We start from the raw sequence: 26,329 nt of genomic DNA, 5'->3' as shown, positions 1-26,329 counted from the left end.
AGCTGTAGCTTGGTAGTAAAGCATGTGATTACCATGCAGAATGTCTCTGGTAGGGAAGGAAAATCCACCTCAAACCTCTGGAGAGCCACTGCTGGTCAGAGTAGCCAATACTGGGCTAAGTTATTATTATTGTATTATTTTAATTTTATACTATGTAAGCCATCCTGAGTGCTTATGCGGAAGGACGGGATACAAATACTTTTAAAAAATGGGTTGATGATCTCATTTGGTATATGGCAACTTCTGTGTTTTATTGTTTGATGTACAGGATGTTTTCAATTTTTTAAGTCAATTCTTTTCATCAGCCTTGCAGCAGAGGATGCAGAAGAGATATCTACTCCTGAACTTCTCAAAAGGAATCAAAAGAATTAAGGCAGTAAATTGTGCAGACTCTTCCACAGAGTCATTGTGGGTGACAACACCTTTGTCCAAAACCAATTTAGTCATAGGGATATACAATCATCCCCCAGACTCACACTCTGATTGGATAAACGTATGCTCCAGCTCTGATAAAAGGGTTAAATTTCTCAATGTCCTAAATGAGTGTGCCTTAGAACAGCTTGTCATCAAACTGATCCCGCTACCTGGGATTGCCCAGTACGTATACTACAGGATGTAAATGTTGCTCATCCAATTGGAAACAGTGGGCACAGTGTTATCAGATTTAATATATTTAGGGGGAAGAGTGCTAAAGGAGTCCAACACACTCATGCCTTCAAAAGAGGAAACTTCTCTAAAATGAGGGAACTGGTTAAAATATATATATATTGAAAAGGGGTGTCAGGAGGGTTAAATCCCTTCAAACTGCTTGGAGAATGTTCAAAACCACAGTAACGGAAACTCAGATGGTATGTATACTACAAGTTAGGGAAGGTAGCAACAAGTCCATGCGGTCAACAGCACAGTTAGCAAATAGAGTCAAGGAAGCTGTTAGATCAAAGCAGGCTTCCTTCAGGAAATAGACCAAATGAGGAAAACAGCAGGGAGCACAAGCCTGCACAAGGGAGATACAGGCAGAAAGCAGCTATTGGGAAGTATAAAAATGTAATAAATACATAAATACATAAATGAAGCAAAGATACATTTTGAGGAGCATATTGCTAAAAACATCAAGGCTAACAATACAGAATGCTTTAAATAAATCAGCAGAAAGATACCACCTAGAGAGGTAGTTGGGCCATTGGATGATAATGAAATTAAAGAAGAGCTGAAAAAGGAGATTGCAAAGAAACTGAATGACTTCATCTGCCTTCACAGGCGATAATACAGAACAAACACCTGTTCCTGAACTCATGTATTCAGGAAGGGAATCTAAGGAAATATGCCAGATACCATGAAAAAGACAAAATTTTCAACCTTACTGACAAAAAGTTGGTAAATCACCAAGCCCATATAGTATCCATCCTACAGTTCTTAAAGAATTCTAACAGGAAATTAATGGTCTTCTTACCAAAATAGTTAACATGTTCATGAAACTAGTCTTTGCACCAGAGGATTGGAGAATGGCCAACATAACACCAATTTTTAAAATGTGATCCAGGGAATTACAGTCCAGTCAGCTTAAGATCTGTTGCGGGTAAATTGCTTGAAAGCATTATTAAAGATAGAATCAGTAAGCCCACAGAGGAACAAGTCCTGCTGAAACAGAATCAGCATGGCTTCTGCAAGGTTTCATCCTGTCTCACTAATCTCTTAGAGTTTTTGGGAGTGCCAGTAAGCATGTGGACGGGTGCAATCAGGTTGACATTGTTTACTTACTCTTCCAAAAAGCTTCTGACCTTCACAAAAGTCCTTCACCAAAGTCTCCTGACCAGGCTTAGCAGTTATGGAAAGAGGAACTCCACTTATGGATCAATAGCTGGTTAAAGAACAGAAAGGAGAGAGTGTGAATAAATGGCAATTTCTCCCAATGCAGGCTTTTGTATGAAGACAAATGCTTTTCAGCCTATTTATAAATGATCTGGAATTGGTAAAGAGCAGCGAAGTAGCCAGGTTTGCTGATGACACCAAACTATTTAGGGTGGTTAAAACCAAATGGGAGTGTGAGGAGCTCCATGGTGGAGGAGAACAGGCAACAAAAGGGCAAATGCAGATCAGTGTAAGCAAGTGGAAAGTAATGCGTGCTTGCATGCAAAAAGGGATCTTGGAGTGGTGGTGGACAACTTGATGAAAATGTCCACTCATTGCACAGCTGCTGTGAAAAAAAGGCAAACTCCATACTAGGCATGATGGGGAACAGCATGAAAAAACAGAACTGCTTCCTATATACAAATCTTTGATGCAAACACACTTGTGTTCAGTTCTAGTTGCCTTACCTGAAAAAGGGCATTGCTGAGTTGGAAAAAGTGCATAGAAGAGCAAGTAAAATGATCAGGGGACTGGAGCAACTCCCCTGCAAAGAGCAGCTACAACAATTGGGATTGTTTAGCTTAGAAAAAGACAAGGGAAGACACAACAGAGTTGTTAAAATAATGCTTAGTGTGGAGAAACTGGAAGGGGAGAATTTTGCTCCCTCTGCCCTAACACTCAAACCCAGGGTCATCCCATGGGGCTGATTGGTGGGATGTTCAGGACCTGTGAAAGGCAATAGGTCATCACACAACATCTAAATAAGCAATGGAAATCAATGCTTTAAAAGGGGATTGGACAGATTCATAATGTGGGAAGCTATCAGTGGCCACTAGCTTTGCTGGCTATGAGATACCTCTTTTCCCAGAGCTGCATGGCTGCATATACCAGTTTGCTGAGGCGCTTGGGCAGATGAAAGTCGTGTACATATCCCACTTAAGGGATCCTGTGGGCAGCTGTTTGCCACTATATGAATGGCGTGCTGGACCAGATGGACCATAGGTCTGATCCAGCATGGCGGTTCTAATGTTCTTAACTGTACTTCAGCTGGGCAGGTACTTACTATTAGTGTGTGCTGCCACTAAGGCCATGTCTGCACTATAAAATCAATTTGTTTGCATGTACGTTTTCAAGCGACAGCATGAAAACTACAGATGGTGCTGAGCTGCGCAGCAGGAACAATGAAGACTCCAGAATCTGCAGAGTGCCAAGTAGAGATTAGTTTTCTTTTGTCCAGTGGTTACTGTAGTTGCTGCAAAATCTGTGTCTTCCCCTAGGCACATATAATTATCTCCAGCATGTGTCTTCCCCAAGAGGTCCCTTGTATGTAATATGCCTGGACAACTGGACAACTCAGCAGTTTTGAAACTATTCCATGCCTCCCTGAAAAGGGACACTTACAGTCCAATACTATGCATGTTTAGACATAAAAAGTCTTGCAATTTTCTTGTCAAAAATCAGTGACTCCCAGTTTGAAAGCTGCAGCTCAAATGAGAAAATGATGCTTTCCCACCCCTTGCAGTATTTGAGATACGGTTGATGCCATCTTATTTCTCAGAATGGATCCAGTTGCAGCTGTTGCCTGATATACAGTCCAGGAAAATGAAGGTAGCTGTGTTGGCCAAAACAGCAAATCAGAAGAAAATGTCCAAAATCTGTATCACCCTGTTGCCTTTATTTAGCCAACTCAGAGATCACAAACTACTGCACAAGCTTTCAGATTCTCCAGAATGCTTCATCAGGGAAGATGGTGAGCAAAGCAAAATAAAAATAAAAAATGGGGGGAGCAGGAGGAATAAAAAGCATCTGATGCTTAAGCCACAGAACATTTGGGTATCTTATTTGTTTTGCTTCACTGTCTCAGCTGATGAAGCACTCTGGAGAACTTGAAAGCTTACATAATATTTCGTACGAGTAACTTTGAATTGCTCTCAAAGTCACTAGTCTGATGAGGATTTTAGATATTTTCTTTTGGGAAGAAGATCCTGTGAGGAAGACTCAGAAATGAGAAAAAAAAAATTTTTTTTTTGTTTATTTTTTGATGCTTAAGAAGAGCCTGAGAGGTAGATAGGGGACCCTCAGAATAGTGGCCAAATGATGCCTTTTTTCTTTTTCTTTTAGGCTGCCTTAGCAGGAGGCACTACCATGATCATTGACTTTGCAATACCTCTGAAAGGATGCTCCCTTGTTGAAGCCTATGAAAAATGGAGAAGCTGGGCAGATCCCAAAGTCTGCTGTGATTATGCCTTGCATGTGGGTGTCACATGGTGGAGTGACAAGGTAATGTAAACTGAATCCCGCTGGCATATTGGTCCTTCAGGAGTGTTCCGCATGCTGAACTCCAGAAGTGCAGAGTTTCTGGACAGGTGTAGTGGGAACTACAGGTCTAGCAGTGGCGTATCAGACCCTGCAGCGTAGAAGTGAAGCCCTGCAAGGCATGGGGAGGGGAGGTTGATCTATAGGACGCACTAAAGTGACCAGGGAGTGAGATGCATTTTTACACTGCAACAGTTCCTAATTTTCTTTATGCAAAAAACATACACAATCCCCCTCCCCCCAACCCTCCCCCTGAAAATCCAATCATATTCTACCATAATTATTTCATACTAGAATATTGTGTAATTCTTCATTACAGCGTTTCATGAACTTCTCTCTTGAAGAACATCCACTGGAGTAGTGAAAGCAGGGTGCCTGCAATGTTATGCAAGAAGTCATTTTTGTTTTCTGCCCATTCCACTTGGATTTGCACGTTCCCTTCGAGCTTAGCTGAAGCCTTGCAGTAGCAGCATGAGGCAAATGTATTTTCCCAACAACAGTAGATTGTTATGATGTAATACATAGTATTTTGGGGGGTGGCTTGATCTTGAATGTGCAGTTAAGACTGATTAGTTTTACAAAACACCTGCTCCTAGTAGAAATGAAAACTGCTAGAACTGGTGTGTTGATATTGAACAAAGCAGCTGCCTGCAATTTGGGTCTTCTTATACACTCCAACTGTCATGATGAGTGCCTGTACTGCAGAATTTATCACTACACCACTGGGGTTGTCTTGGGAAGTTCTGCTAGCCTACAGATCACTAAAATTCCTGAATAATACACCCAAAGAATAACATACAGTAATTCAACAAATCAGGCAGATTTCCATGCAAAAGTAATCAGACCATTTAGGTTGGATATAAACATTTACAGCAGACTTTAAGAAAAAAGGCATAATAATTTAATTTTTGCCTACATAAAAGTATGATATTTTCATTAAAATATATATGAAATAAGCTAACTATGGCTTTCAGACTTGATGCTTTTGGCTAAGCTTTTCTGTATCAGATTGTCTGCTGAGAAACCCCAGCTTATTGCAGTGGATTCTGGGATATGTACTAAGGCCTCCTCTCAGATCTGGTTGTGGGCTGGGGGCATTCTTAGCAAGCTAATTGGGCTTCAGTATAGCCATGCATAGGTACTTCTGTTTCCTGTTTGTACCACTTTTTCAGGTGTTCATTCATAAGTCCATTCTGTACCTTTTCTGTACCAATCTGTGATTTTAAAAGAGCGCAAAAGTGCGTTATTTTAATGTACTTTTCACCATGTGCAGAACTTTGTATGAATTTTATCATATAATTCTATTATTGAATGCATTTTATACTCAAGCCTGCATTTTATGATCACCTAAACAGAAAATATTCTTTTTTGTGTACATTTGGTGCATTTTTGGGATGTGTTGCAAAATGTGGAGAAGTGCAAAAATGGAAGGATAACTGCTCTCTGATCTGTGCATTCGTGAAGGAAATGGAAATTAAGTCAGTTTGCTTAAAAATGCAGACCAAATGAAATCCTTGGGAATCCTTAATTATAGTTTTGGCTGAGAGTGTAGCCTAGAATAAACCTGTTTCCATCCTATAGATGCCAATTGCAGACTAAGACTAGCAGTGAATGGAAATCTCTTTTTCATTGAAACTTTCTTGTCTGTAATAGTCTTCACAGTGGGAAACTTCTCATAAATTTTCAGAGATTTCTGGAACACACTTGGCAAATAATTAGCTTATCATTATATGCAAATGCTTAATAATTACCTTGGAATCTCTCTTGCAGGTCTTTATTCCTCAAACAGCATTACAGACATTAAAATTTCTTATATCAAGATATATCTAATCAATAATGCAACCATATGACCTCTAGTCAGAGTCTAGATAGCCATAGGATTTTTTGGAGACCCATCAGCCATGTAATTGTTTTGCAGGTTAGGAGAAGCATGGCGGCAACCTTTGTGTTTACACTTTTTTTTTCATTCTTCATAGAGTGAAATGCTCATAATCCTCCAAGTTCAGAAGGTTCTGGGTGTCTAGATTCAATTGGTGCAAAACAGAGCTGCCAGATTGCTGACGGGGACTGGGCGTTGTTCTCATATAACCCCAGTCCTCCGTCAGCTTCACTGGCTTCCCATTGAAGTCCGGGCCCAATTCAAGGTGTTGGTTATCACCTATAAAGCCCTCAGTGGCTTGGGTCCTGGTTATCTAAAGGAGCGCTTGCGTCCATATATGCCCTCCCGCCCCTTGAGATTGGCGGCAGAGACCCTTCTCCGGGAACCCTCCATGAAAGATATTAGGAGGGTGAGTACCCGGAGGAGGACCTTCTCTGCAGTGGCACCCCATCTAAATTGTATTTATTGGTTTTTATATTTATGCCAAGATGTCTCCGGATTTTTAGGTTATTTGTATGATTGTTTATTATTTGTTTTGTAAGCCGCCCCGAGGCTTTTTGCGAATGGGGCGGCGTAGAAATGTCCTAAATAAATAGATTGCACTGTAAACACTGAATATTCTTTGTTGTTTTTAGGTCAAAGAAGAAATGAAAATTCTTGTCCAGGAAAAAGGGGTCATTTCCTTTAAGATGTTCATGGCATATAAAGATCTCTATATGGTCAGAGATGAAGAATTGTACTCTGCTTTCTCTCAGTGCAAGCACCTTGGTGCAATTGCTCAAGTCCATGCGGAGAATGGAGATTTGATTGCAGAGGTAATTTCCTGATTTCATGATTACGTGTGAACTTCAGTGCACCCCAAATAGATTGCAACACTATGTTGTTTTTTAAAATAGAAAATAAAACACTGCTCAGGAATTAATCCCCCCCCCCCCCGCATTTAGAGAGGATATGCAGAGGAGAGACGGAGGTGGAGACTGGGCAATTTGGGCCCACCTGCAAGACCACTGCCCTCCTAGCCAGACTACACATGGCTTGCTCCCAAGTGCAGAATGGTTTTTCAGGAAAAGAACAGAGAGTAGAGGGGCTTTCAGCCCTTCACTCTCAGTCGTATCCCCAGTCCAGATTGGGCCACCAGCACTTGCCATTTGTAGACAGCATGGCTCTTCCGACATGCTTATAATTTCTATTTAGTTTGCTAGCTGGTCTGCAGTTGCTGACCTTGGTAACACTGCATGTATCTTGCTCTGGCTGGCCTGCAGGGGGCAAAGAAGATATTAGCCCTGGGAATCACTGGTCCAGAGGGACATGAACTATGTCGCCCGGAAGAAGTAGAAGCTGAAGCTACGCTGAGAGCAATCACCATAGCAAACTCAGTGAACTGCCCTCTTTATGTAGTTCATGTGATGAGCAAGTCTGCAGCCAAGGTGATAGCGGATGCACGAAGGCAAGGTATGTTACGGCTGGACGTGTCTGAAGGTGCTGATGAGGTCTTAGAGTCTGACCCTTCTTCCCTGGTGTCAAGAGGAAGCAGCTAAACCCTGATAGGAAAGGAAAAGGTAGGTGGTTGGCCTGCCCAAGTTGTCTTTCACTTTAAGAATGATAGGAAGAACCTAGAGTTGAACCATTTCCTGTCTGGGTGCAAGAACGCCTGGGCTTACTTGGTATGCAGGCATCTCATGATATAGTAGGGTAGCCGTTCCACATCTGGGGAGCACCAGCAAGGGGAAATGGGAGAAGTACCTTTAAAGAAACAGGAGAGACACTGCAGCAAAATTCATCTCTTGTTTTTCATAAGAACTAGGAAGTTTCGTTATACCTTATATAAGATCATTTGGCTGTCTAGCATATTGCTATCTGCAGTAAAAACCCCACATCCACTGTTTCAGTTGTTATGGTTTCACTGCACCATAGCTGACTACAGTCCAAAGAAATTAAATAGAAAATTTCAGAAATACAATAAACATTCATAATTTAACCTGTGTGCCGTTCTGAGTAACATGATGAAATCACAGGATGTTAAGCATCCCTTTGTCCAGCGTATCCATACACAGCCGTTAGTCACTCAGTAGCTGTCTTAGTTATCAGATCAACTGATAGCATTGCAGTGCTTGTGTTCAAGTAACCCTTATTTTGCTTAATACTGGTCCCGAAGTACAAGAGACATGACACTGGAGGTTCAGATGTGTCAAAGAGAAGTTGTTATTATTGTTCTCAATGTCTTGTTTAACTTATTCAAATTGACATTAAATAATGTCTTACTTAATTTATAAATTAAACTTTATCATGGGTTTGTACGGCATGTACAGTATATAGTGTTTGCTACTATCTGTGGTTTCAGGAATCTGCCACAGGGATTGGAACCTCTCCGCTGCCTGGGAGATGGGAGTTAATAGCATTTATATAATGTTAAAATTTCATTGCACTTTTATTCTTGGCCTAATGAATATTTCTCCTCAAATTTCAGAATTCAGTGTGTAGTCAACAGTTACTCAGTCAATAGCCATAGAAAACCAGCCTTTATTTAGCTTTTATTTAAAAATGGCTCATGGTGTTCTGAAAACCACAATCCCAGGGACTGACAGCATCCCTATTAGCTGGCAGAATTATGATGTCACTAGTCAGCTTTTCATATAGCTCTGATGAAAAAAATCTTCAGATATTTATGCTGAAGTAACCTGCAAAACGAAGCAGCAATATGTCGACATAGGTGGTAACATGTTGCACATGTGAAAATATGCACCCTGTGGAGAAATGATTAAGAATATTGCCAACCATGAATATCACCGGCAACTTCAGCCTGTCTCCATATACTTAAAGTGAATGGCATTTCCCCTTTTAGCCACAAAGAAAACACTACCAAAATATTTTTATTTATTTATTCATCCATTTATTTAAAATATTTATATGCCGTCCTGTCGCAAAAGCCTCAGGACGGCTTACATAAATGAAATAACATAAAATGTAGCATGAATAAATTACCTACCCACACTGGCTGCAGTTAAAAACATATAGGAGACAATATTAAACCTTATTAAAATATTGCTGAAATAAAAAGGTCTTAACCTGGCGCCGAAAAACAAATAATGATGGCGCCAGGCAGACCTCTGTGGGCAAGCACTGCCTCCAAGCTTGTTTACTTGGTATCTCTTTTTCAACCTAATTTAAGTGCCCTAAGATGCTTTCAGGTGAGGCTTTATTGCACCATCACTGCCTTATTCATGGAGTTTTACAGGGGTCCAGACAGCAACATCTGCTGCTTGTATTCCTCTTGAGTTTTCCTTCCTCTAGTTTTTTTTCTTACCATGGAAGATCTGTCAAGGAGCAAAGGATGGAATGCCTGCATACTGGCTCCTGACTGGTAGCACTAGCGCTTCCTTAGTATGGAAACACCCAAAGATTTCTCCCATCTACAGCAGCATTGAGTCAGTACATGAGAAGCTGAGGTAAAGCAACCACTCCCAGTCCTCCAACGGATGAGTATCTGTACAAATATGAGACTCCTCATACAAACTGAAAGTAAAAAGAAACTTCCCACTTATATACCATGTTACACTGGTTTTGCACACAAGATGTCACTGTTGACAATATTGTGAATTCCACTTTACTGATTTGCCTTTGAAAAATTATTAAATCAAGTGGCATCAAAATTAAATTTAAGAAACTGCGAAATCAGCCAAAATATGTAGGTCAGAGCAAAATAAATTTATCTCAAGGCAGTCTAAAAGTTTCAGAATAGGAAGAAGTAGGATGTTTACACTGCATCATGCAGTACCAGTCTCTATTTTGCAGTGATATGTTCTACTGTATCCTTATGCATCCTTTTTGGCATTACTTACACATCTTAAACTACATACATTACCATCCTTCCTCAGCCCAATGCCCTCCTGATATGTTGGACTACAAGTCCCATTGTTCCATGGCAGCTTGATAGTTGGCCAGCTAAAGAGTATGGGAATTGTAGTCAACACATCCAAAGTCCAGCAGGTTTGGGAGGATGCCTGGATGATGAAAAAGCAAGCAATCATTCTACCCCTTCTTTTCCAAGACAGATAGGCAGAAGATGGAGAGAGATGCCATCTCTCTCCAGACTGTTGTCGCATCTGTTTAAGAAGGATGGAGGTATAAAAAGCATACCTGGGGCTGGAACCAAAGAAATCTTGCTTGAATAGTGAGTAGACCACTCACTGTACAAAGAAGTTAGGCTGTAAATGCCAAAAGGAAAAACAATGGCATTTCTAATTCAGTTCTATGCCTGTGCCTTATTCTCTCAATTTACCACCTGGTCTCATAGGCTGAGCAAGCAGTTGTTTGTTTACCATGCCATATAACTAAGTCAGGGATCATGGTTTCCACATCCATCAAACTAGGGCTCCTCTCTTGGTTTGTTTTTTTCAGGCAGAGCTGAGAAGTCATTGCATTCGAAACCTACATTGTATTTGCTGTCTTAAAACCAGACTACTTGTGTTTAACTGGGTTGCAGAACAGGCTGTTAATTACAGATAAGCAAGACCCATAATGCTAGATGTACCAGTGATTAAGCATTAACATTGCTATCTTTTTTTCTTGTCTCAGGGGTGATCTTTAAATTAATAGTGACATAGAAACTTCTGTGCCTTTTTTCCTGAGAAATCCCAAGCATCTTGATGCATCTCTGCTCTTCACAGATGAATTAGGCAAATGCAGCTTTTGTTGAAAGCCTAACCTCAAAAAATTTCAGATTATGCTAGAATGGAATTGCTTTTATATATTTACAGTGCAGTCTAAACATGTGTGCTTAAAAGCAACTCTGTTGAGTTGATGTGGACTAATACCTGCGTTGAGGATTCCTGATTAAAAGTGTTGTCCCTTTAGATACAGTTTCTTCAAATTAATTTGGAGTGAAATGAATTGGGGAATATTTTCTGCTTTTCACTCATAAGCATCTACTTTTAAGAACATGGAAGGTCGAACAGTAAAAACCTGTGGTGAACATCCTCATCCTACTTTAATCACTGTTCATAGGCATTGCAGGGTTATTGATAGTGTTTCAATAACCTGCCAATTCTCTTTGACCAAAGATGATGGAGTAGTGCAAAAGAAATGTGCTTTATTTATTTATTTTACTTCTATACCATCCATAGCCAATGCTTATTCTACTTCTATACCATCCGTAGCCAATGCTTACTTTAACTGTGTTTATATTCCTCTTTGACTGTGTTTGACTGTGTTTATATACCTCCTTTCTTTCAGCATAAAATGAGTGCCCCATCAGCAGTGCACCTGCGCCTCTTGTCCCAGACTGAACTTGGGACAAGGCACCATGACCAGGTTGCCCTATCACATGCCCCCTTCAGTTCCCTCTAAAAACATCTGCTACTGCTGTCACAGTGTGTTGGGGTCCATTCAGCAGCAGTACAGATACTGCGGGCGGGATGGATTACTTCTCCCTTCTCAGTCCTTTCCACATACAACATTTTCTCTGGAGGGCTGGGGAGTCCTGTGGAGCACATTTCTGGAACACAGAGGAAGTGGAGGTCCTGTTGCATGAGCAAAAGTCAGCTCACACAGTGCTAGATGGAGTCCAGAGTGCTACTGCTGTATTGAAACACATAACACTGGAGGGGATTAATAGGTAAAACTTATTTCACCTTTGTATTAAATTGCCTCCTAATACACATGCAAAAACATCTGTGAGTTCTGATCAATTTCAATTGCAAGAGTTATCCTTAGTGTTGTTCAGGGTGACTTTCCGTTTCTGCAGGTTTTGCTGTTGTCCCTGTTGTTGTAAAGGGTCCCTCGATTTTGTGCATATCCTTTCCTCATTATTAAATTTAAGAGGACATTGAACAGCTCTTGGAATGCACAGATGTCAGAATGAGATGAAAATGGCAATGTAGCTCCATGTTCTCTGTTCATCATAAGCTCCTTGTTTCTGGTTTGCTGTATCTATATGGACTGGGTCACACACGCCCATATATTATTTGATTTCTCAACAGAAAATAGTGCCTCATTTGCTTTTTGTTTGTAAATTAAGTCCCTCAAATTTTCCTTGACTTGGACTCTATTATAAGGGAGTTTGAATGATGTAACCTCAGCAACCACTCGTCCAGCTATGTTGAATAGTTTTCAGCTTGCAGATCTCGATAGAGTATATGAATTGATGAAGGCCTCCACCTGCGTACTCAATGCTTGTCTTTCTTGGCAGGTACAGTGGGAAAAGATATTAGTAATGCCTCTTTGTGAGAGGAAAGTCTTCCTTCTTGTTTAAAAGAGCCAGCAAAAAGACCTTTATGAAAGAAATCTCCCCTTGGCCTAATAGATCTCTCTAATTGTAGGCCAGTCTCAAATGTATCTTGCTTGGCTCCAGATGCATCTGAATTAAACTTCTTACCTGGACCCATTTCAACCATTCCTTTCAGCCAGGATACGGGATTGAGATTGCTTTGCTTGCCAAGGAAAAAGACCTGTACAGGAAAGTGGATGTGGGGAGCATAGACCCTATTAATTTCTTGGACCTCTAGGCAGCTTTCCATACTATAAGCTGCTGTCTTTCTGGACTGTCTGGCAGGCTTGGGCTGGGAGCTGTTTTGCAGTGGCTCTAGTTCTTTTTGTCAGGCCATGCCCAAAGGTGATACTGTTGGACTCCATGACCATTTAAGTTACTCAGGACTAACTTGCTTCCATTCATTTCTACCTGTTATTAAGTCTGGATGCAGCCCACTGTATGGTCACACACACTTTTTTCCTTAGGGAAAGTTGTGTATGGGGAGCCTATAGCTGCTGGTCTGGGCACAGATGGAACACACTACTGGCATAAGGAATGGTCCCATGCGGCCGCACACATCATGGGCCCTCCGCTGAGGCCAGATCCTGCCACTCCAGACTACCTCATGAGCCTTCTAGCAAAGTAAGCATGCTCAGAATCCATGCACAGCTTTCATTTCTAGCTAGGGTTTTTAAATTGTGTTCTCTTGGGGTGTTTTTTGTTGTTGTTTTTGTTGCTAATGCTGCTGTGTATTTTAATGCTATACTTGATTTTTAGTCTCGTAAATTATTGTTGAGATACAGTATTCTTTGAAGTAAGCTGCTTTGAGAAATTCATTGGACAAGCAAGGTATATGTAACTTAATACATTAGATAAAGATAGCAGCTACATGAAAGTCTGCTGGTGACGTCTGCAGTATAGACATACAGAGAACATAATGCTTACTATGTGTTGGGCTGCTTATATGCTCTTTCCCATGGGTTATAGCCAAGAACAGGAGGAGCCAGACATTTCTAGAGAGAGCCACACCAAGAGATCTTTGCCTGCCACATTTCCACTCTGATACGGAAACCTGGTAAAGCTCAGCGCACCCTCTGGTTGGACATGATACACAGCCAGATTCCTGTTTGCCTATATGTATCCCAAAGTGCATTTGAAAGTGATAACTGTGTGTTAAAAGGCTGGTTTGTTTCTTAAGATGTTTATCCCCTTTTTGCACATCAAAACTCCAAACCAATTTACAGTGTTTTAAAATGCTATTTTAAACTCTTCTTCCTTTCCTCTTCCTTCTCAGTTCCATAAGAACCTGCCTCATACTAAGCCTCATCATGGGTACAACTAACTTTGCATTGGTTTGGACCCAAACTTAAGGTGCAGTCCTGTGCAAGTTAGACATTTAAAAAGGCCTACATTTCCTAGTGTGCTACAGCTACTTGATTTTTTTCTGGATTTTTAAAATTTTATCTTTTATTTAATTTATAAAAAATTATTTTATTTATAAAAAAATAATTTATTTTATTTTATTTTTATTTATTTATTTAAAGTTTTTATATGCCATACAATACTAGAGTCTCTGGGCAGCTTACAAAAAAGTAACTGGATGTCTTACAAAAAATTAAATAAATAAAAATGGCAAGTTAAACCCAGTTGTTACCTGGTGTGTTGGCCAATATGAGAGCCAATATGGTGTGGTATTTAGAGCACTGGTCTGGGACTCAGGAGCTGGGTTCTAGTTCCCTCTCAACCATGGATCTCACTGGGGACTCTGAGCCAGTCACAGACTCCTAGCCTAACCTACCTCACAGGGTTATTGTTGTGAGGATAAAAAGGAAAGAAGGAGACCCTTGTAAGCCACCTTGGGTACCTTTAAGAGGAAGAAAACTGTGGTAGAAATGCTATGTAATAATAGCAACATGCTTTGGACAGTGCTGTAAAGCAACCAGAAGTAATGAACATGCCTTAACAAAAATGATGCATTCAAAACCTAAACTGAAGAGAATGACAATTGCATAGGAACTTTAATTACAAGTTTTACAGTGATATAACACAGAAATAATAGCTCCCCCACATAGGCCTAGTTCTGGGAAAATCTGCAACAAAATAAATCCAATGTGATTTGGCATGAAGCGCTTCATCAGTGGACTAATTACGTAAGACCAAATCTGTGAAAAGCAACCATTTGAAGTTAGCACTCCTAAAATAAAAACCAAGGGGTTAGATCCAGTGCTGGCCATATTCTGTCAGAGCAGTTTTCTTCTCTCCCTTCAGCCCCTCCAAGAGTATTCCTCCTTGAACTTCTCCAGCAGATTGTGGGCAGAAATCTCATTGCACATACTGAAGTCCACCTATGCCATACTGGATCCAAGCCCACATATGTACTTAAAAACTACCACCCTAAACCTCTGGTGTATACATGCAAATATTTAAAGGTGAAAGAACTAAACTATTATCTTCAGACACTTTTTTTTCTAAATGACCATACTACATACACTGACTGTTTTCAGAAATCGTTAGCTTGGATTAGGCAAATATCTCAATTTCCAGGCTACAAAGTTATCTCAAAATTTACCAAATAATTATTCCTTAATGTAATTGCCAGGGGGGAAATCCAAATAATGGTTACTATTGTTTGCATTGTCCATAAAGACTGTTTTCTCCCATCTTGTAGATTGAGTCAAAGACAGTGATAAAGAAGTGGTTTCCTTTAAACTCCTGGTGAGTTTGTGTCGAGGTCTTGTTTGTGTCATGTTCTCTGCATGACAACCATAAACTGTGAATTCCATTACTTTAATTAACCACTTCTAAGAAGTGCAGACAAGCAGAACCAACCAACTACAAAATGATATTATAAACCACAATGGCCTAAAACAAAAACAGAAAATTCTTAAACAGGCAAAAGCTGCTCCAAAGTTATGTGAAGTCCAGAAGCTAGTACAGCATAAAAACCTGACTCTGCCTCCATCCCTGTCCTCTGGCATTTTATAACATGTTAAAGAAAAATGACAGCATTATCTTCTTGGCACCAAAGCTACACCTCCCAAAATACCAATGCCTCCAGGCTGTCCCCTGCTGCTCCCCAAATGGTCAACAGCCTTAGTCTGCTGCTCCCTGGGCAATAAGACCTAACAAAGCCTTTATTTCTGGCTTTAACCCATTGTCTGTATATAGCCTACAACTCTACAGTGTGGGACAAGGTTTGCCAGCAATTGACCACCCAGCTGCTATCTGGCTGCAGTAATCCAAAACTGGTGGATGATGATGATGATGGTGATAGTTATTATTTTATAATGATTATATTTTACATCTTTTTATTATTATTATATTGAACAGTTCAGTAACAAATTAGGCTGTGCAAAAATGGGAAATGCATACTGCATTTTCCTAAGTAAAAGAAGGTGCCTTCTAACCCCAAACCGAACACACCCAATTAACCCACAGCAATCCCGACCAACCCCAGCAACTGCCACCAAATCATTCCAAAGGCATAGCAGCAGTAAAATATAAAAAATGTAAGATACAATATAAAAATAGTAAAACGTTTGAAGTATTAAACTATTGGGTAAATTAAAAAGTAAATAAATGATGTATCATTTATATGTAATTTGATATTGATGTCATGATTTTGGTGGTGAAGAACAGCTCTCAGTGCATTGAGGGTTACCATAAAAGAACATCAGTACTTACTGAAAAAGCATTTAATTGTTCCGTGGTGCCATGCATGCTTTCTCTGCTTGCTAATATCAGAGCTGTATGTTAGGTCTTTCAGCTTTCTCCTTGTAATAATAATTTAAGCAAAATAGTACTAGTAAGTTAATAGTAAGTGGATTGGCTTATCCTGCGTAGGATCAGAATAAACAGATGAACAAATGCCTGGCCAATTCTCTTTTTCAGTGGTGACTTGACTGTAACAGGGACGGACAACTGCACCTTTGATATCTGCCAGAAGGCTCTGGGGAAAGATGATTTCACAAAGATCCCAAATGGGGTGAACGGTGTAGAAGACAGGATGTCAGTTATATGGGAAAAAGGGGTGGTAAGTGGCACTTCTTTCACTCTTATATACAGCCAGAGTACAATAGTAACAGTAACAGTTCAGATATATGCCTAAGTTGTCCTAAATTCCCTAAATTACCAGAATTGTCTGAGATGGCCAGAATATCCTAAATTCTGAACTGACCCTTTCATTTCCCCTGGCTCAGCCTTCTCCAGCCTAGTTCCATCTATTCCATTGATTTGCTTTCTGTATACACCAATAGCCAAAGCTCCATAGATGTGTCGGAAGTTCAACTCCCATAATTCCCAGCATAGCTACATCTGGGAATGATGGGACTTGTAATCGGGATGATTCCAGGCTAGGGCAGGATGCCCAAGCTTACTGCATTTAAACTAAATATTTCCAAAGATGTGCATTGTGGAGTTATGTGACTAACTTTTCCCCTTCCTGGAAAGGAAAGGGCGGGACACAGTGGTGCAAGCCCCCATGACCTTCTGGCTTAACTGTTGCAACATGTCTCTGCATGTGGCTGCCTGGAAGGTCATTTGGAAGTGGCTGCTCATCTGGATTGTGACACGAGGATTGCATCACATCACTTATGTAAACTCCAAACTGGTTAAACACTTTGCTTGAGAGCCAAATCCAAGGTGTTTGTGCTCCCTTGAAAGCCCTTTATTGAGTCTGCCCAGGATAGCTAAGGGAGCCTATCCTTCCATATAATCTTCTGTAAGCAATAAACCAGACACGACTGCATTGTATGACTTTTTGTTGTGGTGGTTGTTGTTAAAAAAAAAAAAAAGATAATAGGCATGGAGGTTCCAGCCTGGATTGGGACCCTGACATAAATCCAGCGGGATTTAACCCTTTTCCTCCCTCTGCAGTCTGAATTGGGGTTTGGCACCTCTTAACTGCATTGGAAGCAAGCCGGTCATGCTGATGAAAGCTTCCTGCTGAATGCAAGTAGCAGATGTTGCAGATGCCGGTTAAAGCTCCTTTCCCCCAGCAGAGCCTTGACCCAGGATTGAATACTTGTGCCTGATATTTCCTTTCAAAAAACCATTCACGTTATTATTAGTTGCATGAAAGCCATCAGCTCATGCTTTGGCCCTTAATTCCACCTTTTTTCAGGTTGGTAGACACCACAGCAAAGGCTTTCTTTCCCCAAATTAGAGAACAAATTGCCTGTTGAGGTCCACAAGCTTCAGGAGGTCAACCTGCTTAAGCAGTCTTTAAATGCCTGTTTGTGTATATTTTGTTCTCCCATTTCAGAATAGTTATAGTATAAGATGGGTTGTGATTTTTCTGAATGCAACATGCATAACTGAGTAGACAGCAATGTCATTTATTATCCAGTTGATGCCCGTGGTAGCTACTTTCCCCTGAGCGAAATGATCCAAATTCCACGCAAGAGTTAGTATTTTAAGGCAGAATCCTATACAAGTTCAGACAGAAAAAACTTTGCTGACTAGGGCATTCTGGAAGTTATAGGACTTTCTCTATCATAGGACTGTATCCCTAAAGGAGAAAGGACAGAGATCTCTCTGGGAGGGTTCCTAGAGACTATTGTTATTTTGCAAAGAGCTTCCCCCTTGGTGCTTTATTTGAATTCTTAAATACATAGTTGGAAGGCGATATTTTGCTGTTGAAATGTCCCATCCAGCAGTTTTCTGGGTTCTTGTTTTGTTTTGTTTTGTTTTGCCCCATATCCTTCTATATTAATATGTGCTTTTGGCTTCCCATACTGTTTTACAGCATAGCGGCAAAATGGATGAAAACAGGTTTGTGGCAGTTACCAGCACAAATGCTGCTAAAATCTTTAACCTGTACCCAAGAAAAGGGAGGATCGCTGTGGGATCTGATGCTGACATTGTCATTTGGGACCCAAAAGCTACAAGGTAGGGGCTGAGCGAGCACATCGAATCTGTGCGTCCTGTCTGTGGGCAAAGCCTTAGGAATGCATTTTTAGTCATAAATCCTGATGATGGGCTGACATCCCATTTGAATAATTCACAAGATATTTGGTGCTAGCTGCAGCATATCTATGCAAAGGGTTTTGTCTAGGCATAGCGATTAAAGATCTATCCGGACTGCTGATCATATAGGAAAATAACAGTGCTTGTGCTTTTACACTAATTGCTGTTTTCCTGAAGATGGTAAGTGATTAAAAATAATCCCCAGATGATTGCATTTATGGACTAGTTTATACCTACATTGTAGTGCCTAAATATGTCTAAATTATGAACCAAGGACTATCACATGCTTTGCTAAAGATACAGTAGGCAAGCTAGACTTGCTGTAACCAAATTTAAAAGGTCCAGACTCAGCCTCTGGCATCTCCAGTTAGGTCTGCAAGAGTCTCCTGTCTAAAACCTGGACAACCTCTGCCCTTTCAGTGCAGACAGCAGGGATCTAGATTAGGAAGACTGAATCTGAGGCCCTGCAGGGACCCAGCACCTTCCTCTGGCCTGTTCCTTCTTCCATAAATGCCCCCCCACCCCACCCCACCCCACAGCACTGAAAAAGCTTCTCTTCACAAGTGCTCAGAAGGGGGAAGCACTTATGTTTGATCACCTTCTGAATGGAATAAGAACATATGCCTGAGCAGTGGGGACAGTGACAGAAGCTGCTGAGAGGTTGAGTCCAGGGTGTTTCTCAGCCCTGCCCTTCAGATGGTGGGCCTCCTTACGTCTGAGTACACATGCTATTCGTGCTTACCTCTGAGAAAACATGCATAGGTTTGCTATTTAGAATGCTGTTTGAAATTAATGCTGAGTGATTCTTTCCTGCTATGCCTGACTGGATGTACAGAAGCTTATTTGTGAGTAGGCATGCTGCTCATGCTTGCTTCTGAGTAGACCTGGTTCCTACTATAGATGCACACCAGTGGAATTTCTGTGCTTGAGGTTTTTAGAGCCTCTGTTACCTTGGTCTGTTGCTTCAGTCACTGCTAGAATGCATCTCCAAAGAATTTCTCCAAAATGGAATCTAGCCCTCACTTCCCATCCCTGATCAAGAGGGATCAATGCCTAGTCTCTCCAATTTAGGAAAGAAGAATCTGCAGTCTTCCAGGTGTAATGTGGTGTCCTGCAACAGCAGTGGGTTGAACTCGATGGCCATCATGGCCTCTTCTAACCCTTCTATGCTATGATTCTAGGTGTTGTTAATTCCTGACCACTGGCCATTCAGATAAGGGCTGATGGTAGTCATAGTACAACATATGAAAGGAAAGAGGTTTCCTTTCTCTGGCATAAGGCAATTTTTATGGCTGGGCATTATTAGAAATAGGATATTGCCTTAAATCAGCCTTTCCCTACCTCATTCTCTCCATATTTTTTTAAAGTACAATTTATGGCTGGGATAATTGGGAGCTGTGGTAAAAGCTCTGGAGAATCCAGGCTGGAGAAGGCCAGCTTTAATAGTTTTTTTTATCTGATCCAAGAGGGCTTTTCTAATGCTTACAAGTGGCTCTAAAGCCTTGTGACTGGTTCACACATTCACATACTTCCACTGATTCTTCTGTATTTTATTTCTGTATGTAACACACCTGATCTTCAGAGCCAAGCAGGCCTTTATCTTATTGATGCAGAGAGTGAGAGAATTTTACACCAGAAGACAGCAAGAGTAACAAATCTTACATCTGATTACTTCCAGTTGTCAATATACCTGGACATGGTTCAGCCATACATGTACATCCAATGATTACTGTGTATCAGGTAACTGATACCTGGATATACGCACTGCACCTATTGAAAGGCACTTGGTTTTGAGAATGTAAGGTTAATTAGAACATTGGTTTACGATTTTAGATTTCTGAGGAAGGTCATTCTCACAAGCAAGTTCTTGCATTATGTTGTGGGCATAAGGCAATGAACATGGACCAGCCCATAGTCAGAGAAGTCTAGAGACAGAAACCAGCACTGTAGATGAAGACATTTTAACTTTCTCCCTACGGCACTTGCCTCCATATTGCAAGCCTTTCGTTTCCTGTGATGCGCCATGAGGGCAGACAAACCAAAATGCTGGTGTGTTCACGATGGGTGGGGAAAGGCAGACGGCTCCTCCCTGTGGTGGGTTGCTGAGGACAGGCAGGTTTCCATGGAAAGCGTGCTCAGACTGCTGCTTTGTAGCCTTTTACATGTATAACCTTAAACCCTGTTGGCATCAGGGGAATTTCCTTTCGTAGGAAAGAGTTGTTGTTGCATAATTATTTATAAAATCACCAATTTGCAGAACCCTTTACAGGGCAATGAGTGAGGCAACAGCCTGCAGTGGTGTGTGGGACACTAGCTTTGCCCTCTTTTAGCATAGTCCATCTCACAGAGCTGTTGTGAAGACAAAGACGAGCGATAGGCACCACCTGGACTTCTTTGGAGGAAGGGCAGGAGATTATTTTTATTTTATTTTATTTTATTTTATTATGCATTTGCATTAAAATATTTTAGGTTGCCATTAAGGGTCATACCTATACAAACATATTGGAGTATTCAACTAGGCAAAAAATATGTGTATAACAAAATAGGATAAACCACACAGATGCAAAACAGATGACCTAAGCCTACGGATTATGGGAAGGCCAGCAAAAACAGCGAGGTCTCTGAGCCTTCTTGAACAACCTGACACCCCTCGAAGAAGCTGATCCCAGAGGTGTAGGGCAACATGGAAGAGGCCCTCTTTCTTGTACTCAGAAGCCTAAATCCCCTTGGCAGCAGGCAAGTGAGAAGGTTATAATAAATATATGAAGAAGGCCCTTGCCCTTGTAGCCACTTGAAGCTGGCTATACCCTTGTACTAGGACCGGAAAACCACCTTGGGTATAGGCAGTGCAAGTGACTCAGGTAGCAGGTTCTGTGGCACTCCTACTGTGGGCTGGAGTCACACCTGCACTCCCTCCTGCCTCTCCCAATGCACCCCAGCTCACAGACCTGGAAGTAAAACCGCTCTTAAGGAAGGGTGGAGTAGCTTTTAGGTTATGCTTGTTTCTTTGTTTACTGTATCTCTATACTGCCAAGTAGCCAAAGCTCTCTGGACCGTTTGCAAATGTTAAAACCATAAAATTTAGGAATGGAATAAAACATAATGTAAAACATTTACAAGTTTAAAATTATAACCAAACTAAAAAGGGAAGCCAGCAGCACTATAAAGATCTAAAAACAGAAGAGCACATTTTTGAATTTCAAGTACTGGAAGGCTGAAGTTCCTGGGAGAATACCTAGGTCTTCACCCGGTACCAAAAAAGTCCACAGCATAGGCACCAGGAGAAACATTTTGGGTATGGCATTCTACGACCAGGGGGCATCTCAACTGAAAAAGCAAACTTCTTGGTAGCCAGCCAACTCACTTTGCTTGGTGAGGGTACCCAGATGATAATCTTGGAGTCTAGACAGGTACATAATATGCACCATAGAGAGACATTACCAAATACTGCTGCCTTTTACTGGGCTTGTGGCACATTTTCCCAAAAGGCTGGCCTTCATTGCATTACATTTTGATTTCAGAGATGCATTTCTCCTCCTGGGAATGCTGTTCAGTGAAGAAGACTAATTTTCCTTTCCAAGATAAACTCTATAATTTATGCAGGGGAAAATGCATCTGTTGGCGTCTACCCTGATCCTACCTCCACTATGGTCTATCCATTAGCCCATAATGAGTAAGACTGAGATGATGAGTAGCTTATGAGCATTTAATTCCGACTATGTAATTTATTTATTAATTAATTACTAAAATATTTTAAGCTACTTTTACCTTGTGGATAGCAGAATCAAAATCATCCTACAATCTACAGTAAAAGCAGTAAAGAAACATCACATATTTTAAAGAACCCAAAAGGACAGTAGTTGCAAAAAACAAAGAGAACATATCAACCAATTAAAACACCTGGGCAAAAAAAAAAAAAAATGGTTTTATGCTGGTGCCAAAAATAGGATAAAGTTGACTTGTTGCATGGCTTACATTTTACCAGAAGAGGGAGCACATGCACTAGAAGTTATACAACAGCCAGCCTTCAGCACCTGAAATACTGTCCAATGATGATAAGCAGGTATCACCAGAGCATTGACCATATTTGAGCAATTCAGATCACTTTTAGGGTTGGTATTTATCTGTTGAGGCAGCATGAGTTGTCTGTCTCTCTTTGTATGAAGGCTTCCTATAGACCATCACTTACTCTGCAGAGACCAATCCGCTGCCGATCTCTCCAACATCCCCACTGGTAGGTGTCCAGTGATGCCAGATGCAGCTTTTGAAATCCCAGTGGATCTTGCAAGCCTACATCCAGGACTGATTTCCAGTAGGAAAAAGGGCACCACCATGACATCTGAGCAGACAAAGTAGGATTGGCATCAAGGGATGCAGGACTGACAGAGAAATTAGAAGTCAATACCATAAGTGCAAGGCTGAGAAAGGAAGAGGGGATTATAAAATATTTAGGAGGGAGTTTGCTGACATTTCAGATCTACTAGAGGCCCTTTGCTCCTTCCTAAAAACTGGCCATGTCTAGCAGGACTACAAAGAGCCACCCCCCTCTCCAAAACTATGATGTCTTTTTCTCCACAGTGAATAGGGCCCCTTTTTGTATTGCAGACTTTCATCCCCTAATCTATTTATTTATTTATAATAAATAAAATTTCATGTAAAATTTTTGTATCTGCCCTTTGCAGTGTCTGGGATGCAGGGAGCACCAGCTGTTAAAACCCCATCCTATTGCTCATCTGTGCTGAATGGATTTCCAGGTTGCATGCTATAGTTAAATGAAGAGATGAAGCTAAGAGAAAAGGGCCCAAGCAAAATATTGAAATGATTTATACTGTCCAAGTTCTATATTATGGAAGGAATTAGCATCCTTTTTTAAATGCTTTTTGGGGAGAGAAAAGGCATCATGTTGGAAAAGAATTAGGCTATCCCCTGGAATGCAGTTACTTCCCAGACATTTGAAAGAAAACCCTTCAACATCACAGTGGATTGGCATCCCTTTCTGCACTGCCAGATGCGATTCGCTGTTACAGAATAAAAATGTAGGATGTGGTAGATGCCTAAAGCAGTGGGCAGATGTTGATACATGACCGAGGAGAATTGGGAAACTTCGTTTGGAAGCCTTTGGAGAGAGTTTAGACATCTCTGTGAAAAATGACTAGGAATGTTGTGAGACCAGCAAAAGAAATCTATATACAATCAACTGCACTAGGCATTCAGGGTTATCATACAATAATAACAAATTGAGATCAGGCTGTAAAGGGTTTTTTATGATCTGCCATACCAGCATATAAATGTGAAAGGCACAATGGATTCTTTTGCGGAACATAATATTGTGATTTATCACTTGGTTGTTGGGCAACAGCTAGCTTTTGGCTTGCTAATGCTAACCGTGTTTACTCGGATGCAAACATAACTGATTCAGATAGGACTTACTTCCAGGTAATAATATGTAGGGTTGTGTATAGCTATAGCAAAAAACAAAGCAAAAACTATGGACAGCCATTGACAAGATCACTCTTGTTTCACTAGAGATTTCCTAAATGCTGAAACTCCTGTTTCAGTCACCTGCTGAAAACATTCACCATTCAGTGGCTTTGCAGGGAAGGCACATCATCAGTGCTGTCAAGGGCTCATGCCCCAGCATGGGCCCACTGGCAAAACCCCCCTGGAGTTACTTTTCCTCTTCGCCATCCCAACCTGTGTATTCACCTACCTCACTCTGGCTCAAACCATGGTGGTGTGAGGAGGAGGGGAGCAGTAACTACCATTCCCTAGTTGCCGGCGGTCCTCTGCCTGTAAAGCAAGCAAGTGGTAGCAATGACAAGAAGGAAGAGGGTGAGCAAAAGCAGGGGATGACATTGATGGTGAGAAGGTACACTTAATGAGGGAGCAGTTCTGTTCTTGTTCAAGGGCCCTCAAAAACCTGTAACTAGCACTTGAGGCAGCATGTGTGCATCGCCGCATCACCATATGCTCTGTTAATCTGAAATAATTATACTCCATACTATCAATTGCTCCTCAGTCTGTCCACATTCTTCATCCTGATTCAGAGCCCTGCGTGGTGGTTCAGGGTAAATGTAACCTGGCATCATCCAGTAAGCCATTCTTCAGGGCCTACACAGCTATACACAGATGAACATTTTCATCTGTGAAATGTTGAAGGTACTGGCCTCTGCCACATCATAGCATCTATGTAATGCTAACACAGGGTCATATCCTGTGACATAGAAGTGGTGCAGCAGCTGTAATCCTGCTTTCTAAACTTACATGGTTTTACGTGTGGAGCAAGCAGTGAGATTGTACCGTAAATAATCTGATGCCCCTATCCAAAATTTATGTGGAATTAATAATACAAGCCTATACATGTCTATTCAGAAGGAAAACCTGTAGAAGTCAGTGGGGCTTACTTTCAAATAAGTGTATATGGGATTGCAACTCTAAATAGAGTTGCTATTTTAAACTAAATTGGTCTAAACTAAATTTAAACTATTTTAAACTAAAGTTTAATGTGCACAGTGTTAATTCAGAATGTCTTTGTGTTTAGAATGTAGAGACAAAATACAGGGTAAGCTAAATAATAATTAACATTGAATTTAAACTAATTTTATTCTAATTTGACAGATTTTTTAAAAATTCATTTGAGGAAGGATTACTGGAAGTCAGTTTTAAAATGCATGAGAGAAAAAGATTGACTTTATTTCTGCCAATTCAGGAAAAGCCAGTACTGAAATATTCATTAAATTGCACTTAGACTTCAAAAGACCCGTCAACTGTGTGGTATTTATGAATTGCAGAACAGCTTTTTTATACACACTGACAAATACGGCACCTTAAATAAATCACCTGTAGGGTGACAAATTACCAGAAATATGAAGATGTTGTTGTAGAGATGAGATGCTCTTTATTTGTCCCTTAACCCCCTGTTTTGAACATGTATCTTTTTTTTAACTGCATACCATCACCTAGTCTATATGGGGTTGCAATCGCAATTCCCTTGGAAAAGTCTTGAATGGGTGCTGTGCTGTGGCCATTGTGATAAAGGTATATATCATGATCTTAGGGTACAAATGGATTGGGTGAACTGTGGTTGGGATCAGTGATGCCCTCAAGGGCAAATACCATCTGGAAAGAAGATGGAATTGGACCAGGAAAACTGTCCAGAGGAAGGGTCAACACAGACTTTCCCAAGTGCCATATATTTCCCCCTCTCTTCTGCTTCATGGCTCCTCCTAAAGATTTGCAGAATATCACAACTGATCCTGTGTCACATTTATCTTCACTGTAACTTTATGTAAGCCTTCCTGAGGTCTTTGGGACAGGACAGCATATAAATATTCTAAATAAATAAATAAATAAATAACTGAACTGCTACCCTGAAATAACAGAGTGAGATTTATAATTCCTAATGTGTTGAGTCTACTGCACACTAATACAGTCTTTCCTTTCTGTTCACACATACTATATATACTTCACTTAATTATCTTGATAACCAGTTCTTGAATATGTGAATGGACTTGATTGGAAAATAATGCATCTATGGCAGTGATGATGAACCTTTTAGAGACCAAGTGCCCAAACTGCAACCCAAAACCAACTTATTTATCACAAAGTGCCAACATTGCAATAAAACCTGAAAACAGGTTTTGAAAAAACAACCCACAGCCAGTCAAAGCAAATATATATGTATCCTTGGCAGCACACTGACAGGCCATGCAAAAGCTCAGATGAGTCACGGCTAATGTTGATATTTATTGTAATTTATATTATAATTACTTTTAATTTATTGTTGTAAGCTGCCCCGAGGCTTCGGTGAATGGGGCGACATAAAAATGTTTTAATAAATAAATAAATAATGAATCGCAGCTCGTGACATAATCGCCTGACGCCACTACTCCATTCTGAGCATGCACATGGCCCCTATGTGTGCTGTTATCCGATGCTCGGTTGCTGGGGCAATGCTGGGGTGACTTGGCTCGCATGCCGACAGAGAGGGCTCTGTGTGCCTGCTGTGGTATGCATGCCATAGGTTCACCACCACTGCCCTAATCCTAATCCTACCTGGTGCACATCCCTAA

The 26,329-nt window shown here is 40.8% G+C and overlaps 1 protein-coding gene across 1 annotated transcript in view; it reads left to right on the top strand.

Moving 5' to 3' along the window:
* DPYS (dihydropyrimidinase) overlaps positions 1 to 26,329 on the top strand; it is a 52,215-nt gene that overhangs the window by 9,602 nt on the left and 16,284 nt on the right. Inside the window, exons 2-7 of the mRNA XM_044422008.1 lie at positions 3,970 to 4,128; positions 6,679 to 6,858; positions 7,306 to 7,495; positions 12,776 to 12,932; positions 16,182 to 16,323; positions 18,037 to 18,179. Of these exons, the coding sequence (XP_044277943.1) occupies positions 3,970 to 4,128; positions 6,679 to 6,858; positions 7,306 to 7,495; positions 12,776 to 12,932; positions 16,182 to 16,323; positions 18,037 to 18,179 (971 nt within the window). The remainder of the gene's footprint in view (positions 1 to 3,969; positions 4,129 to 6,678; positions 6,859 to 7,305; positions 7,496 to 12,775; positions 12,933 to 16,181; positions 16,324 to 18,036; positions 18,180 to 26,329) is intronic.

This window comes from Varanus komodoensis, unplaced genomic scaffold (assembly GCF_004798865.1).
Source record: "Varanus komodoensis strain SLA01 unplaced genomic scaffold, ASM479886v1 scaffold12, whole genome shotgun sequence".
In the NCBI taxonomy this organism is placed as follows: domain Eukaryota; kingdom Metazoa; phylum Chordata; class Lepidosauria; order Squamata; family Varanidae; genus Varanus; species Varanus komodoensis.
This window is presented reverse-complemented; position numbering and strand designations above follow the sequence as displayed.